The following is a 17,516-nucleotide window of genomic DNA, read 5'->3' as shown; positions in this document are numbered from 1 at the left end:
GAGGAACACAAACAGTCCATAATATCCCACGATTTACCTGTTCTTCTGTCGATGGAAAATTTGTTTTGCTATTACAAACAATGCTGCAGTGCCCAAGCTTGTTTTTGTCTCTTTTGTAAATGTGTTTTTCTCTGGGATGTATCTGTGTAGGGTTGAAACTTCCATGTATTGGGTGTACACATCCTCATCTTTCCTAGAGAGTGTAGATCGCTGTCCAAAGTGATGCTGACAATTTACATTTTCTCCAAAGGTATTTGAGCATTCCCATAGCTTTTCATCCTTGCTCTCTCAGCTGTCATTACTGGATGGAACAGAGAAGAAGTGCGCGGTGACTCGCACAGAAGAGGTGCGAGTGGTTGGATCAACTCCGCAGACTGGAAATTGAAGCCCTTTAAGGAAAAGGACAAATGTCTGTGGAATAAAATCCAAATTCCTTACCATGACACACACAGCACTGCCTTACCTGGCTTCCTCTTACCTGGCCAGCTTCTCCAGCCTCACCTCACTTAGGGTGGCCTTCCTTCTATTACTAGAACATGCAAACTCATTCCCACCCCAGAACTGGATGTTGTCTCTGCCTAGAACACTCTCCTCCCAGCTCATTGCATTACTGGTTTCTTCTTGACCATTGTATAGCAGCCCCATCGGAGAGACCTTCTCTGACTACAAAATATCAACTAGTCTTGCTATTTATCTTCCTGCTTACCCCATAGCTCTCATTTACATTACTGGGTGTTTGTTTTTTTTTTTTTCATTGTGTTAATTGCAATTTGAAATGATTTACTTTGTTTCGCTCACTGGAATGTAAATCCTATGAGGGTCACATACAACGCCTGACATGTGCCAATTTTTTATTGAGTGAGCGAATGTACACCTCGATGCCTTCTCCACTTGGTAACTTGTTACCCCTTCCTATCGCTTCTCCCACATTTACTGTCCCAGCATTCTGCTGACCAGTAATGTAGAGATGAGGATGAATGTAAAAGAGCTTGATAGAATCCTATACAGACACCCTGTCCAGTGCTACCTATTTCCCTCTGAAATGTCCCAAGATCTCACCCATTGACTCTACCCACAGTTGAACCATTCTCTTTGGACTGAAGTCAGGCCATTCCCCTCTACCCACAATGCCCAGAACAGATGACTCCCACTCTTCTCTCTCCATCTTTCTGGAGGTTATTGTGGCTTCCATAAATGTTTGGTAAAGGACGAGGTTTCCCTGACTCATCTCTGCCCCTTTCTTACTAACTGGTGGTGTGGAAGACTCCTCAAGGTGCTGAGTGTATATTCATTTACTCATTGTCTGGGCAGCGGGCAGCGGTGACTTTGTGGGCACCATTGAGTCACCTGTGATTCCTGCATCCAGCTGATTTTACTAAAGGATTACTTGTTGCTTCTGGGAGACAATACCATGATTATTCTGAGATGGATCAGTTGATTTGCTCACCTTTGTGCCCTCCACCCCTCATGACACCTAGCTCCTGGGCTGGGACAGGTGGTCTCATTTGGGTACTTCCTGTCCTACTTCTAATCACTGCACTCACCTATTGTTTTGTCATGGTCTCTTTCTCCCTGAGGAGAGGGAACTATGATTGTAAGCTTTGTATCACCAGTGCTTGGCACAAAGTAGTCATTTAATAAATGTGTATTAAGCAGATGGGGTGAATTCTAGACCTGGAATAAAAATCTGGCTTATTAATACATTTGATTTATGCAGAGAGTATCAGCTGTGTCTGACAGAAATTTGTAAGCGGTAGCAACTCAGCTCCAGAGAAAACCAGGTTCTCAAAAAAAAAAAAACAAAAAAAAACAAAAAAACAGGTTCTCCACAAATAGTTGAGGTAAGAACTAGACTTTGCATGGGGCACTGTTAATCTGACCTCCAACCACAACATGAAGCATGGCTGGAGGTAACGCACCCGGAACTCCACTTCATGCCCGTGTCTGTCCCTGGTAGAGATTTCAGTTTGTTCATTCATTCAACATATGTCAGGTGTTTATATGTTTTCACATGAACAAGGGAGCAAGAGGCTGATTATTGTCCCATTGTGTTGTCACTTTGCTTAATAATTTCACACAGAGGGAGTGTCTGGGATATTCAGAAAATGACTCAATGGAGAGTATCATCTCTGAAAGAATCTGGGTGGATGTTACACTATCATTTTCATTTCCCAGTGCTAGCCCTGTAGAGCAGTAGTAGACAGTGGGTGCGAATAGCAGCGTTGTTTCACACCTGGGCTCCTCGGTGCATTGTCTACCGCTGGGCCACCACGAGGCATAACAGAGAAACTCCAGTGGTTCTCTTGCTGGCTGTGGACACACACATAGTCTTTTTATCACCTGCTTTTGATTCACCAGTTTGGCTCCAATCAGGGTATTCCTAATTCCTGGATCTCACTCTGTGTCATAGGGGAAAAACTGATAAGACACTCCCCATCGCTTCTCAGCCTTTTAGCTAAGATCAAGTGTAATACCTGAAAGACATTCCCTCCAAGGAAATGTGTAACTTGAGGAGAGTTATCTTTTCATTATAGATGTTCTTGTTCCAAGTTTAGCAAGAAAGCGGGGGGGGGGGGTGTTTTTGAAACAATATAACTCATTTCATATTGCCTCAATCATATTTACATGCTTTAAAATTATTTTATTCTTCTCTATTGAGTATATTCCTAAAAGATTCCTTGCATTGTTTCTGGAATAAGGTAGAGCCCAAAATATATACATATGTAATATTTGTTGTCTCATAGGAAAATGAAACAATAGAATGATCATAATAAATTACTTAGTTTGAAGTAAAAAAAATGTTTTTTTCCTTAAGATTTTATTATTTGAGAGAGAGAGAGAGAAAGAGAGAGAGAGCTTGAGTAGCAGAGGGAGAGGGAGAAGCAAACTCCCCACTGAGCAGGGAGCTTGATGTGGGGTTCCATCCCAGGACCCAGAGATCATGACCTGAGCTGAAGGCAGACCCTTAACCAACTGAGCCACCCAGGCACCCCTGAGGTAAAAAACATTTTTAAGTCATCCTTTGTGTATTATCTAACATAGCTGGGGAAAAGCACAGTGCATTTCTGTGTTTTTAAAAAAATTATTATTAAAGTATAGCATTTGCCTCCGAATATGTGATTGGCATCCCAAATGTTATCAATTTTATTTAGTACCTCCGTTAAACCTTAGACTCTAAACGATTTTGCTTTACTTATTCATTCTTTTTTTATAAACTGGTAGTAAATTTACCAGCAAAAATGGAACACTAACAGTTCCAGAAGGTATTTATTTCTTTACTGAGAAATAATGGGCATTTATTTGGCTTATTTGGTAACTTTCTACTTAATAGAGCTTAATTTTCTATGAGTCTCTTTAGGAAGTAGAAATTTAGTTTTCTTCCTAGTTTTCAAAATTCGTGTTGGCAATGACTTATTTCCCTGCTTGGAAAAAAATTCTTTTTCAAAAACATATCCATACACAAATACAGATAAGAGACTAGAAAGAAACAGAGCACAATTAAAGATGGCTAGCTCCCTGGTGGTGGAGGTTATGAGTACTTTTAAAATCTTTATATTTTATACTTTTCTGTAATCTCCTACATTTTCCGCAATGAGTTAGTATTACTTTTGTTAGCAGCAAAGGCCACCAATGAAATGTAGTTTAAAATATTTGGCTCATACACCTTAAAATGTTTGCATAGGCTAATACACTGGATGTGTTTTTGACATCTTGATACCAGCAGGGCTTTGCTGCCAACACTATCTAGAGCAAAGAGTTATACTCTCTTTACTTACCAGTTATATTAAAGTGCATATATGTATGCACTTAATTTTTTTTTGAAGAACTTGTTATTGTGGGGGGAAAAAACAACAATGCATGAATTAACAGAGTGGATTATTCAGAACTGAGATTACCTAAAACAGACATATGGAAAAGCAGACATTAATATATAAAATCTATGGCACACCCGAATCCGCTTTTCATCTATATAGATTTTCAAAATAAGACATACCCTTATTGTCACTTTTAACAAGCCAAACTGTTAAGTAAATAAAACTGCCTTGAAATATGACCCTAATAGATTAATAGATATAGATATATTTTTTCACTTGGAAACGTTTTTACTTTTAATACATTTTTAAAGAGGCAACATCAATTTCTATATTACATGTAATCATAATTTTTAAAGTAAAGATGGTTTTAAAAGGTGAAAGATTTATCTGATTATCTAATCCCCTCTGCTGTTTTCCTGCTAGAACTCTGATAATGGACACTTGTGCTGACTTGCTCATTGGCCTCAGTGGGGTGAGCTAAATGCAAAGAGTCCCAGAAGTGAGTTGTTTAGTTTTCTGACTGCGAGTGTATTAAGAAAGCATATTTCTTGGTATTTCCTTGGTCATTACACTTTTCTCTAAATCCCTCACACCCCCTCCCAAAATAACAAAACACATGAAGGCCCCATCGTTTGTTAAGCGTTTTCATTTATTATAGCTGATATTGTTTTCATGGTGTCTTTCCTTACACCAGAATTGTGACAAAGGGCAATTAGTTTTAGAGAAAGTGAGGAAAGGTAGGAAGGTTGCTTTAATTTTTCCCAAACCTGGCTGGAGGGGAAACTTGCACATCCTTCAAGTTTATGAAACAGGCGTCGAATCTTGATTAAATTGGCCAGTAGCAGCAGGTCATCCTCATTCAGGTATCGGAGAACTGGAATCTCCTCAGGGTTAGGTAGCTTTTCAGCAAAGAGAAAGAGAAGGGAAGCTCAGAGACCACCTGTGGAAGGTGGGAGGTGGGAGCAGGCCGGTCACATAGAATTTGGATACTTTCAAATGCTTACAATATATTCAAGTCATTTACCAGCATATACTGGGGGGCACCAAGATGCAGCAAACACAGTCCCTCCCCTGGGAGCTGCCCAGTGGGGAGAGCTTGGTCAGGGCTGGCCTAGAGGCTATGAAGGCACCGAGTGGACAGCCTTCCTCACAGAAGGTAGCACCAGAGTTGAGTGTTCAGGAGAGACCGGGATGGCTAAAACTCCTTCCCTTCTAAAATGTGCCCCTACCTCCAGGACGCCTTCCGCACTGACCTCTCCATGACCCTCCCTCGGCCTCTGCTCTTCCCCTTCCTCACAGCCTTTGGTGATTTAGGCTGATGTTTCCTTGCAACTGCAAGAAGGGGAATGGATCTCTCAGGACACTCTTGCCTGTGTTTCCCATATGCAGATGAAGGACCAGCCTAGGAGGGGTGTGTTTGGCCTCAGTGGGCTGAGCTAAATGCAAAGAGAGTAACCACTTACCTGCAAGAGACATAAGAACACACAGCAGTTTCAACTCTCCCTGCATCAGAAGGTAGGTGTGTGTGTAGCAGAGCGGGCATGGGGGGGGGGGGGGGGGGGCGGGTATCAGATGGATGAATCACAAAGAATGGACTGGCATTTTTACCTTCCCTTCAATCCCAAATTCCATAAAATGACAGAAAATATTTTAAGGGAATGAATCAATAATGGTTCTAGGAAATAGGAAAGATTTTGATCAGCAGGCTCAAAAGACCAGAAGCAGGGAGTCTCATTAGAAGCAACTGTAATGATATAAACAAGAGATGGGCCAGGCCCAAAAGGCAGACAGGAGGGGTGGTATCAGAGGATGTGAGAAGGGTTGAGATCAGGCATATATGAGGTGAGGCTTGGAGGACTGGCAGGGAATAGATGTGAGGCTGTGACACCGAGAGGGGGAGGACTGCTCCAAAGTGGCCCGAGCTACTGAAAGAATGCAGTTGTCTTTGTCTGAAGTGAAGACTGAGGGTGGAGCAGGCTCTCAGAGGTAATTTTGCTAAACTTTTATCTCCCAAACGGATGTGCAGGATTGGAATCTGAGATGTACAGGTGAAAATTCATGGGAGATAAAATGAAAGGGTTATCAACATTGTAGGAGGTATTTAAAGACAGGAGACTCCATGAGACCCCCCTAGGGAGTGATTCACCGAGGGAGATGAGCATGAGCCCCCGCAGGAGGCCTGGAGCCCCTCAATATTTAGAAAATGGGGAGGTGGGATCCCTGAGTGGCGCAGTGGTTTGGCGCCTGCCTTTGGCCCAGGGCGCGATCCTGGAGACCCGGGATCAAATCCCACGTCGGGCTCCCGGTGCATGGAGCCTGCTTCTCCCTCTGCCTGTGTCTCTGCCTCTCTCTCTCTCTCTCTCTCTCTCTCTGTGACTATCATAAATAAATAAAAATTAAAAAATAAAAAAAAATGGGGAGGTAGAAAGAGTCAGCAAAGAAAAATGAGAAGAAACAGTCGCTGAGGTGGAAGGAAAATCAAGGGAGAACAGTGTCCTGGAAGCAAGGCAAGAAATGCTTCCAGGAGGGGGAAGTGGATAACTGGCCAGTGCCACTCGGAGGCCACTCTGTGTAGCATAAATTAACTATAGTGCATATGAAATGTTATGGAGCAATTAAAAATCTAATAGGCGAATATTCTTGGAAATGTGGATGAGGAAAAACCTTTAATAATCCTTAAGTGGAAAACAAAAACAAATAGAATCCTCCCAACAATACAAGCAATACCATCCAATGTTTATTTTAAAAAAGATGTGTGTCAATAATTTATAAATACACTGAAAAGAGAAATACACACCAAATTTTGGGTTGTGATTGCCTTTGAGAAAGAGGTTAGAATAGATGAAAGGATGAAAGAGGAATCTCTATTTTTTACTCTCTCTATTATTTGAATCTTCAAATATGAGAAGGTATTGAACATGTATGTCACTTTTTGTAATTTTTTAAAAACCTAAAGAAAGGGTGATCATGAGGACAGTGAGAAATAAAAAAAAACTTTTTTTTTTTAAAGATTTTATTTATTTATTCATGAAAGACATAGAGAGAGAGGCAGAGACACAGGCAGAGACACAGGCAGAGGGAGAAGTAGGGTCCGTGCAGGGAGCCTGACGCGGAACTCGATCCCGGGACTCTAGGATCACACCCTGGGCTGAAGGTGCCGCTAAACTGCTGAGCCAAGCAGGCTGCCCTAGAAAAACTTAACATCAAATTCCTTCTTTTTTTTGCATCAAAATGGCTCTCTTTCTGATTAAAATTTGTTTCTAAGGAGGGAGATGGGGAGAGGGAGAACATTTTTTATATTTTTGGTAAGAATGTATTTACCATGAATGTAATGTACCAAAAGAAGCCTAGCTTATAAATTCCTAACAAATAAAGAAGCTTGTCTAGAGCCTGAGCAGCTGACTGCAGTAGCCAGGCTGACCGAGAATGAGATTGGCTGGAATAGCACTGAGCACATTGCAGACCCTCACTCTCTGTTGGCTGACTCTGAAGTGTCCCTTTTATTTACTTATTTATTTTAAGATTTTATTTATTTATTCATGAGAGACACAGAGAGAGAGAGAGAGAGGCAGAGACACAGGCAGAGAGAGAAGCAGGCTCCCTGCAGGGAGCCTGATGCAGGACTCGATCCTGGGACTCCAGGACCATGCCCTGGGCCCAAGGCAGGCGCCAAATCACTGAGCCACCCAGGTGTCCCTTATTTGGTCTTTATGAGATATTATTCCTGCTTGTGCTAAATATTGAGGTCATATTTCCAATTACCTTAAAAGTGTAGAGTTTTTTGAGATGGACAACACCTTTGAAATCTGGAGCAATCTCTTCCTTCAATGATTGATGAAAACAATTGGCCTCAGTGTTTAAGGGACTTGTTTGGAGCCACACACTAGATATGCTACATGGGCCTTTATTTATATCTATTTCTATATCAATATATATATTTCAACATTGTTGAGATGTAACTGGCAAACTATATGTGGAGCTATCATTTACTGAGTACTTAGTAGCAAGCACCATGCTAAGCACTTTGCATTCTCAGTGAATCTTCACAACAACCTGTTTGCTAGGAATCATTATCCCCATCTTATAGATGAGGGAACTGAAGTTCAAGTTCACCCACTTAGCTAAGTGGCAAAGAAACTACGTCCCTGTAACCTGAAGGCCATGTTCTTAACCATTGCCAGTCACTGAGAGTGTACTCTAGGACATACCCTGGGTGGGCCAGAGGAATCAGAAAGGCAGAGATTTTGTCCTTCTGGAGCTCACTGTCCAGGAGGAAAGGCAGGCATAAAGGCAAGTAGGGCAGCATGGTCCAGCAGCAGGCGTGGGGACAGAGGTGAGTTCATGGACACCCCAGGGAAGACCATGATGGACCCTGATTGGGCAAAGGGCTAGGAGGTTTGGGAAGCATCTGTGAGGAGGTGGGACTTATGCTTGGTCTTGAACATAGTTAGAACCCAGGTCTCCTGACTCAGTCCAGGCCTTTCTGCTATAGGGCAGAGGAAAAACACAATACAAAATCCTAAAATCAAACCCCCAAAGTAGCCTACTTGGTCACCAAGTAAATAGTAAATTTTAGTTAGATCCAAATCTGAACTAAAAGGAATTTCTGAAGAATAAACAACGACAGTTTGCCTCAATTCCACATGACATCTTCACTGTGTGTGTTTTTTTGTTTGTTTGTTTGAATTCTGAAACTTTTCGTGGATGGTACATTACACACAAGGCTAATCTGTCAGTAACAACACTGACCAGAGTCATTTACTCTTATTATTCCAAATGACTTTAACTATTTTCAAAAATGCACCTACCTTCACTTTGGTCCCAACACTGATTCTTGCCTGTTGGCCCATTGCTAGAAAAGTGACTGAAATCTTGTCTTGTTCTAAGATGCGAACTCCAATGTAATGGTTCAAGGCCAGAAAGACAGGTTTAAATGAAACAAAGGGTGAGGAAGCAACAGAACTGGACCAATTCCAAGCCCTTAATCTGTTGCCAGCTTGATCTGAATACTGACCTCCCAAGATATTGATGTATACCCTGGGCAGAAAGGAAATTAAAAATTACCATCATAAAAGTAACATTATAATTCAACCTTGAAATTAGCCCTGTCACTTGCTAGCCAAGGGAAGCAACGGTTCATGCTAGCCAGTTGCGTGTGAATAGCGCAAACTATTTCACAGGTGACCTTGGGAGTGGCAATACTGTGAATTTTATACTAGTTTAACATAGTGGATCCAATTCAAGACCCACCGCTGAACCAAACTGGGTCCAAAAGATGGAACCCAGGATGGTAAAGGAGCCTGGAAAACTGTGTGCTGGGAAGAATGAAGGGGGAGCAGGGAAGTTTTTGGAGAGCAGGAGAGGAGAGCAGACTGTGCCCGAAGAGGGGGGACCAGTGCTTAGATTTTTCCCCAGGAGGAAATGAAGACCAGTGGGTGTAAGTCCTGGAGAAGCTCTAATCAGCCTCAGTACAGAACAACCATGTTCCAACAGCACCCAGCACAACTGGGAGCCAGGAGTCCTAGAAGGGCTCTAGTCAGGGTGGGGTATGGGCAAGAGAGGCTCAGGGAACATCTCTGAAATGGCTCAGTGCCTTGTGATGGAGGGCAAGGTGGAGCTTAGACAAATTGAGCCTTCCCTGTCTCTTCGCTTAGGTGATGCCACATTTTACTACATCACATACATACGAAGCCCAGCACAATCTGAGCTTCAGTGACACAAGTGATGACCATTCTAGTTATCTCCTCCTTGTGCTCTCTCACCTTCTTCCAACTTGGATTGCCCTCCCTTTCTTGAGGAGTGGGAAGAGGTGCAAATGTGGGTATTTAGAAAGTTGACTGCATTTGATAACAAATTATTTTTTTTTTAAACTAGACAAATTGGCCACGAGGTGCCCCAGAGGGAGAGAACTAATATCTTATTTCTCCACCGTTGATTACTGGCAGTGATCTAATAACAAAAGTACACATGGGAAATTTAGGTGATTATTTTGTCATACGTGAGAGGAGGAGGGTTTCTTTCATCTTGAAATGTGGATGAAAATAATACCTGGCTAAAATGATCTAGGTCACTCCTTATTTAATAAGCATAATCTTGGGATCCCTGGGTGGCGCAGCGGTTTGGCGCCTGTCTTTGGCCCAGGGCGCGATCCTGGAGACCCGGGATCGAATCCCACATTGGGCTCCCGGTGCATGGAGCCTGCTCCTCCCTCTGCCTGTGTCTCTGCCTCTCTCTCTCTCTCTCTGTGTGACTATCATAAATAAATAAAAAATTAAAAAAAAATAAGCATAATCTTTGAGTCTATACCATGCACAGATACATGCTTGTAGTGGCAAAGATTCGGAGAGTGCCTGCAAAGAACGTTGGTCCAGCAGGGGAGATGGGCTTGCTACCCAAGAGGCAGCTAGAAAGGGCAATAAGAGTATGCAGAAGTCACATCAGAGGGCCAGGAATTCAGCTAGTGGGGCAGAGGACTTCCCAGACAAGGGTGAAGTCCTAGAAACTAATGAATATCTGGGGACAATTAATACACTGCTCCAACGAATGTGATACAGAACTGCTATTGAATTCTGGAGGATAAGTTGAAATTCTCCGGTTCACATGGGGGTAACGGACTGACTACTACTGCTTTAGACCAAAAAAACACAAACGTCCTAACTCTCTCAAGTATGGGCAGAATGTCCAGACTTTGTCAATCATGGACAGAGTTTCTCAAGATGAGATTGTTATTCCTGTAGAGAATTTAAAGGGAGAGTATCTCTTTCTGAAGAGCTTGAAAAGTTGGAACTGCATTTGAAGTTAGAGCCCAAATTTCACTTTCTCGGGTTAAATCAAATAATATGAAGTCAGAGTAGATAAGCTCACAGATCAAAATGAGATCAGGATCTCTAGAGATTCTGTTTGTATGTTATTGTTGGTTATGGCTATAGGAATAGAGGAATAGTTACGGATATAGCTCAAATGATAATAACACACACACAACTATAACAACACGGTGTAGCAGCTATCCATTATAGATTATTTCCATAGCTGAGGCAGTATAACATTATCAGGCAGGCTCTAGAGAGACCATTTGGGTTTCTATCCCAAAGCCCTGGGGTGACCATGTAATTTATTTAAAGCCTCTTTTTTCTAATATTGAAATTATATGTTCATATTTTCTTATTATTTATGGGAAGAATATGATGAGCTTTGTTTTACATAGTTGCCTGGGATTTTTCCATGGAGAAGGTATGGAGTGACATAAATAAAACTTTCACTGAGTTGAATATTACTATCTAAAGAGCACTAACTTCAATAATTCTTTTTTTTTTTAAAGATTTTGTTTATTTATTCATGAGAGACAGAGAGAGAGAGAGAGAGAGAGAGAGAAGCAGGTTCCATGCAGGGAGCCTGACGTGGGACTAGAGAGAGAGAGAGAGAGAGAGAGAGAAGCAGGTTCCATGCAGGGAGCCTGACGTGGGACTAGATCCCGGGTCTCCAGGATCAGGCCCTGGGCTGAAGGCGGTGCTAAACTGCTGAGGCACCCGGGCTGCCCAACTTAAATAATTCTTAAAGCCATTTGATCATTTGAAAGGAAGAAGAACACTTGCAGTTATAAGATGAATAAATTCTAGGGATTTAATGTGATGCATAAAGATTCTTGCTAATACTATATATATATATATATATTTGAAAGTTGCTGAGAGTATATCTTAATGTTCTCAACACAAAAAGGAAGTGGTAATTATGTGACATGGTGGGGAGGTGTTAGCTAATGCAATGTGATAATCATTTTACAATATGCAAGTGTATCAAATCAACACATTTTATGCCTTTAACTTGCACAATGATATATGTCAATTATATCTCAATAAAGTTGGAAAAAAACAAAAGAAAAATAAAATTTCACACACACACACCACCACCACCACCACCACCACCACCCCCGTCCCAAATGGCAGTAAAAGAAACTTAGAAACCTACCAGACATTTCCATTGGGATGATAGCAGGAACTTCTGCCAGAAGAATCTAGCAATGCCAAGATTGCAGGGTCAGTGGGCATGTCTTCTTGGACTATACAAGTGAAACCACTGATTTTGTTGGGCACTCGGATGATGGCTAGGTTTCCAGATGGGTAGCTGAGATCAGATAAGGTCATTTGAGCTGTTCTAATGGTCCTTGACTATGCTGGGAATAAATTCAGTTTATGAGAGAGCCTTTGAAACCATTCAGGTATGGGAGCTACTATTACTACAAAAAGGATTTCATGCTTTTCATGAGATCAAAATATGTTTATAAGACACAAAAATCCTCAACAAAATACTAGCAAATGGAATCTAGCAACATTTAAAAGGATTATATACTATGACCCAAAGTGGAGTTTACCCAGGAATGCAGGGTTGGCTTAACACCTAAAAATCAATCAGTGAAGCATATTACACTGATAGAATAAAGAGAGAAAAAAAAAAAGATCATCTCAATATACACAGAAAAAGCATTTGGCAAAATCCAGTACCTTTTCATGATAACTCAATGAACTAGGAATAAAAGGGAAACTCTTCAACCTGATAGTGTCTAACAAAAACCCACAGCTGACATCATATTTATTGATGAAAGACTGAGTGATTTCCCTCTAAGGTCAGGAACCAAACAAAAATGTCCACTTTCCCCGCTTCTATTCATTGCATTTAAAGATCTAACCAGGGAAATTTTCTGAAAGAAAAGGAAATGAAAAGCATTCAGATTGGAAAGGAAAGATGTGAAACTATCTCTATTTGCAGGTGACATGCTCTTATATAAAGAAAATCCTAAGGAATCCACAAAACAACATATTAGAACTAACAAGTTCAGGAGGGATGTAGGCTACCAATATATAAAAATGTTTAAAAATATATAAGAAATATAGAAACTATATATAAACATATATGTAAATATATTTAAAAAGACCAATATATAAAAATAAATTATATTTCTGTATACTGGCAGTGAACATTCTGAAAATGTAGTTAAGAAAATAATTCCATGGGATCCCTGGGTGGCGCAGCGGTTTAGCGCCTGCCTTTGGCCCAGGGCGCGATCCTGGAGACCCTGGATCGAATCCCACGTCGGGCTCCCGGTGCATGGAGCCTGCTTCTCCCTCTGCCTGTATTGTGTCTCTGCCTCTCTCTCTCTCTCTCTCTCTCTCTCTCTCTCTCTCTCTGTGACTATCATAAATAAATAAAAATTTAAAAAAATATATTAAAAAAATAATTCCATTTACAATAGCATCAAAAAGAATAAAGTCTACTGAGGATAATTTACTGCAGTCCTGTCTAAGCTGATTGGAAGCCTAGAGGTGAAGTAAACACAAGACTGACTGAATCATTTTGAAAAGCAGCCATGGCCTTCAAGAGAATTAAGAATTAAAGCCAGGGCATAAATGATAACTAGTAATAAAAAAATGGGAGGAGTTATATAAAATTTATTGATATAATTAAAAGAAAACCTACATTTTTTCTCACAGGGCCTAGGGAATGAAATCTTCATTATACTTCCTAGGCCATGAAAGTCATTTTCCTGGCTGATTATTGGTTTGACTAAACTTTTAGGAAACTGTAACTAAACATGACTTTCTCCTATAAACGTGGGGCCTTCATTCACCAAAAAGCTCTCCTCATTTCATAGTTCTGTTTGTTTTTTACTTTCCTTGAGGTAGTAAATGTCCTTTATGTCAAAATAGCAAATGGCCTGGCCATCAGGCGGATGTTCAAGTGATGAATAACTTAGTGCTCCATAAAGTGGGTATCGGATTTTTGTATTAAAAAATAATGTGCTGCTCGTGGATGTGTAAATTGGTACACATTTTCAGGGGGATAAAATTTATCAAAAGTTTAAAATGTCTGTAATTTCTTACCCACATTTTCTACCCTGTGACATGCATGTTCCATGGATTCAAGGAACTAAGTATGCAATGAAATCTGCACAAAGCTGTTCATTTAGCTGTGCTACATAATAGCAAAACGTTGTGAAACCACCTTTGTGGATAGGTCAAATGAATTATATAGTATGTAAATTATATAGTACATATGGTTATAAAAATGGTTTTCTTTCTTTCTTCCTTCTTTTTCCTTTCCTTTCCTTTCCTTTCCTTTCCTTTCCTTTCCTTTCCTTTCCTTTCCTTTCCTATCCTATCCTATCCTATCCTATCCTATCCTATCCTATCCTATCCTATCCTTCTTTTAAAGATTTTATTTATTTATTTGACAGAGAGAGAGAGAAAGAGAGAGCTAGTACCACAAGCAGAGGAAGCAGCAGAAGAAGAGGGAGAAGCAGACTCCCTGCTGAGCAGGGAGCCAGATGCTGGGGCTTGATTACAGGACCCTGAGATCATGACCTGAGCTGAATGCAGAGGCTTAACCAACTGAGCCACCCAGATGCTCCAATGTTGGTGTATTTCTTTGTTGCATATATAATATGCATATATTATTACATATACATCATAACATTATTATATAGTATTATACAAAAAGGGCAATAACGAGTTGAAAAATTGATTTTTAAAGAATCATATATATGGGCAGCCGGGGTGGCTCAGCGTTTAACGCCGCCTTCAGCCCAGGGTGTGATCCTGGAGACCCAGGATCGAGTCCCATGTCAGGCTCCCTGCATGGAGCTTGCCTCTCCCTCTGCCTGTGTCTGTGCCCCCCACCCCTTCTCTCTGTGTCTCTCATGAGTAAATAAATAAAATCTTTAAAAATAAAAAATTATTAAAAAAGAATGTTTATTAAAAAAATAATGAAAAAATAAAGAATCATATATATATGCTTATAGAAAAAAGTAAGAAAAGATCTATAAAAAAGATGTTAACAGCTTTTCTCTGGGTGGTAGGATTTGGGGTAATATCTATTTTTTCTTTTATAGTTTTCCATATATTTTTTTCTTCATCTGTTCTGAAGAAATAAAGCTAATGAAAACTTGTTGAAAGGATACAATATTTGCGTTGTTCCATCCGGAAATGAAGTCAGAAACTTGCTCCCATGTTTGTAGTGCTTCTCTAAGAGCTCATTCTTCATCATCTATATAGACACCAGAGAAAATGAAAGGACACTTAACCATTAATTGTTCCAGATACAATGCATTATGATAATAACAGTAAATCTTTGCTTGCTAACAGTGATATAAACCATTTATTATTTTAAATTTTTGTCCCTGCAACAGTGACAGGGAACAATTCTTAGGAATCACTAAAGATTGTTCCTAACCCTGCAGATTACTTGATAAAAATTTCAGGCAGGAATCTAACATTACGTTTCTATTTGAAAGGGTTTAAAAAATTTTTTACCTTAGTCACATATTAGTATAGAAACAAAACAGAAGACTAAATACCAGCCCTAGCACAATGGAAATGTTCTATATGCTGATGATAGTAGTGGTTACATAACTGCCGAATTTCATAGAGCTATACATCTAAAAAAGGTGAATTCTACCGTATATAAATTATAGTTCAATAGACTGACTTTAAACTCAAATATAAGTTGTAGCATCTGGGTCTCTTCGAGGTTGTTCTTAAAGTTATTTGAGCAAAACACTACAGGCATATGAGAAGATGAAGAAAGATCTACAGGGAGCTAATCCTTTTTATGTCTCCAAGTTTAACTATTTTATATGTAATACTCAATAAGGAAATAAATTTGTGCCAAATAATATTTTCTAATGAACTAAAGATTCTATATATTCCTAATCTTGAATTATAGTAAGATAGATTCAAGAATTTCTAGGGCAGGGACACCTGAGTAGTTCAGTGGTTGAGTGTCTGCCTTTGACTCAGGGCATGATCCTGGGGTCCTGGGATTGAGTCCCACATCAGGCTCCCTGCAGGGAGCCTGCTTCTCCCCCTGCCTGTGTCTCTGCCTCCCTCTCTGTGTCTCTCATGAACAAATAAATAAAACCTTAAAGAAAAAAAAAAAGTTTCTAGGGCTAAACCATGAAACCACCTGAATAGTCATGTAAATGTTGCCATTTATTTTGAAGATAACACATTTTTTTTTCATTTAAAAAATTGTGAAATATGAAATATATTCAGAAAAGTGCTAAAACATACTATTTTATGTATGTTGGGGGAGTATCCCACTCCCCCAAAAGACTATTTTGTTAATGAGCAATTATAAAGTGAATACTCATTGGTGTAGCCATCCAGGTCAAAAACTAGAACAATGCTGATACTCTAGGAGACCCTCTGTGTGTCTATCTCAAAGTTGATACCTTTCTTTCCTAGACACAGCCACTAGTGTGATTTCATAGTAATTTCTTCGCACTTTTATAATTTCTGAATATACCTTTAATTTTTCTCCTTTTGAATTTTACATAAGTAAACATACATCATATATTTTTAATATTTTGTTTCTTTCTGTCAACTTTATGTTTGTAAGTTTCATGCATGTTCCAGTGTGTAGCTGTGGTCCTCTGACTTTCATTTGTGTATAGTACTTTATGGTATGAATTTATCATTACTTATTTAATGGAGATTTGGGTCATTCCCAGTTTTTGACTATTGTAAATAGTGATATTGTGAACATTCTTATGCATGTATGCTGATACCTAGTTCCTCTTGGATATTATGACCATTTGAGAAAAACGGGCCCAAAAAACCCATGAGCACTTCTCAAAGGAGAAATCTCAAATGGTCAATAAACACGAAAAGGTGCTCAACATCATTAGTAACCTGGGAAAGGAGAATTAAAACCACAACTAGAGAACAGTACACACCTATCATACTGGCAAAGTGATAGTACTGACTATTGGAAAGGATGCAGAACAACAGTCACTATTGTTTGCCTCTAGTGGATCTATGCAATTTGGTCCAACAATTTGGAAATCATTTTGGCTTTGTCTAGTAATGTGAAAGACAAGCATATCTTAGAATTCAGCAATTCCACCTCTGGGTATAATATCTGAGAGAAGGGCAAATATTATAGCTTAACTTCAGACTCGGATAAATTAAGATTACTTGCTGAAATTTCTAGAGTAAGCAGAAAAATAACAGAAGCAGAGAGTATAACTTCCAAACTTGTAGAGGTAGTACAAAAAATAGAATGATATATTTTAAGTATCCCACTCCCCCAAAAGACAAGAAAGGATAAAGGAAAAGAAAAATGCATAACAGAGAACAAATAGAAAATACCAAGGCATGTCAGTAATTATATATAAATAGACTAAGTACTCCAGTTAATAGACAAAGAATGTCAGATTAGCTCTTTTTTTAAAGGAAAAATTCCAATCATATATATATATGATTCTCTATATATCATATATATATATATGATTTTATTTATTTAGTTGACAGAGCAAGAGTGCACAAGCAGACAAGCAGGAGGAATGGGAGAGGGAGAAGCAGGCTCCCTGCTGAGCAGGGAAACCAATGCGGGGGCTTGATCCCAGGATCCTGGGATCATGACTTGAGCTGAAGACAGATGATTAACCGATTAACCGACTAAGCCACTCAGCTGCTCCCGCCTACCAACCATATATTGTTTACAAGAGACACATCTAAAATATAAAGACACAAAAGGATTATAAATAAAAATGATCTAAGAAAATACCAAAGAGTATTACTAGAGATAAAGATTACTTCATAATGATAAAAGTTTTAATCTCCCAGGAAGATATAACATTATAAAATATTCTTCCCATATTAAGATAGGTTCAATATATATAAAGCAAAATTTCACAAAATGAAAGGG

General features: G+C 39.6%; 1 protein-coding gene and 1 long non-coding RNA gene across 4 annotated transcripts in view; one reads left to right on the top strand and one right to left on the bottom strand.

Annotated features, from left to right (window-relative positions):
• The first annotated feature begins 3,275 nt into the window (after positions 1-3,275).
• Positions 3,276-17,516, top strand: part of LOC140613834 (uncharacterized) — a 31,206-nt gene continuing 16,965 nt past the window's right edge. Inside the window, exon 1 of the long non-coding RNA XR_012014724.1 lies at positions 3,276-5,334. This is a non-coding gene — a long non-coding RNA (uncharacterized lncRNA). The remainder of the gene's footprint in view (positions 5,335-17,516) is intronic.
• Positions 4,444-17,516, bottom strand: part of ERICH6 (glutamate rich 6) — a 31,782-nt gene continuing 18,709 nt past the window's right edge. For all 3 annotated transcript variants that reach the window (XM_072792289.1, XM_072792290.1, XM_072792288.1), the window contains 4 exons: positions 14,767-14,852; positions 11,781-11,936; positions 8,624-8,852; positions 4,444-4,714 (listed from right to left, as the gene is read on the bottom strand). In XM_072792289.1, coding sequence (XP_072648390.1) covers positions 4,451-4,714; positions 8,624-8,852; positions 11,781-11,936; positions 14,767-14,852 — 735 coding nt within the window. In that variant the 3' untranslated portion in view covers positions 4,444-4,450. The remainder of the gene's footprint in view (positions 4,715-8,623; positions 8,853-11,780; positions 11,937-14,766; positions 14,853-17,516) is intronic.

This window comes from Canis lupus, chromosome 22 (genome assembly GCF_048164855.1).
Source record: "Canis lupus baileyi chromosome 22, mCanLup2.hap1, whole genome shotgun sequence".
NCBI lineage: Eukaryota > Metazoa > Chordata > Mammalia > Carnivora > Canidae > Canis > Canis lupus.
The sequence above is the reverse complement of the archived record's forward strand: the minus strand, read 5'-3'. Positions and strand labels throughout refer to the sequence as shown.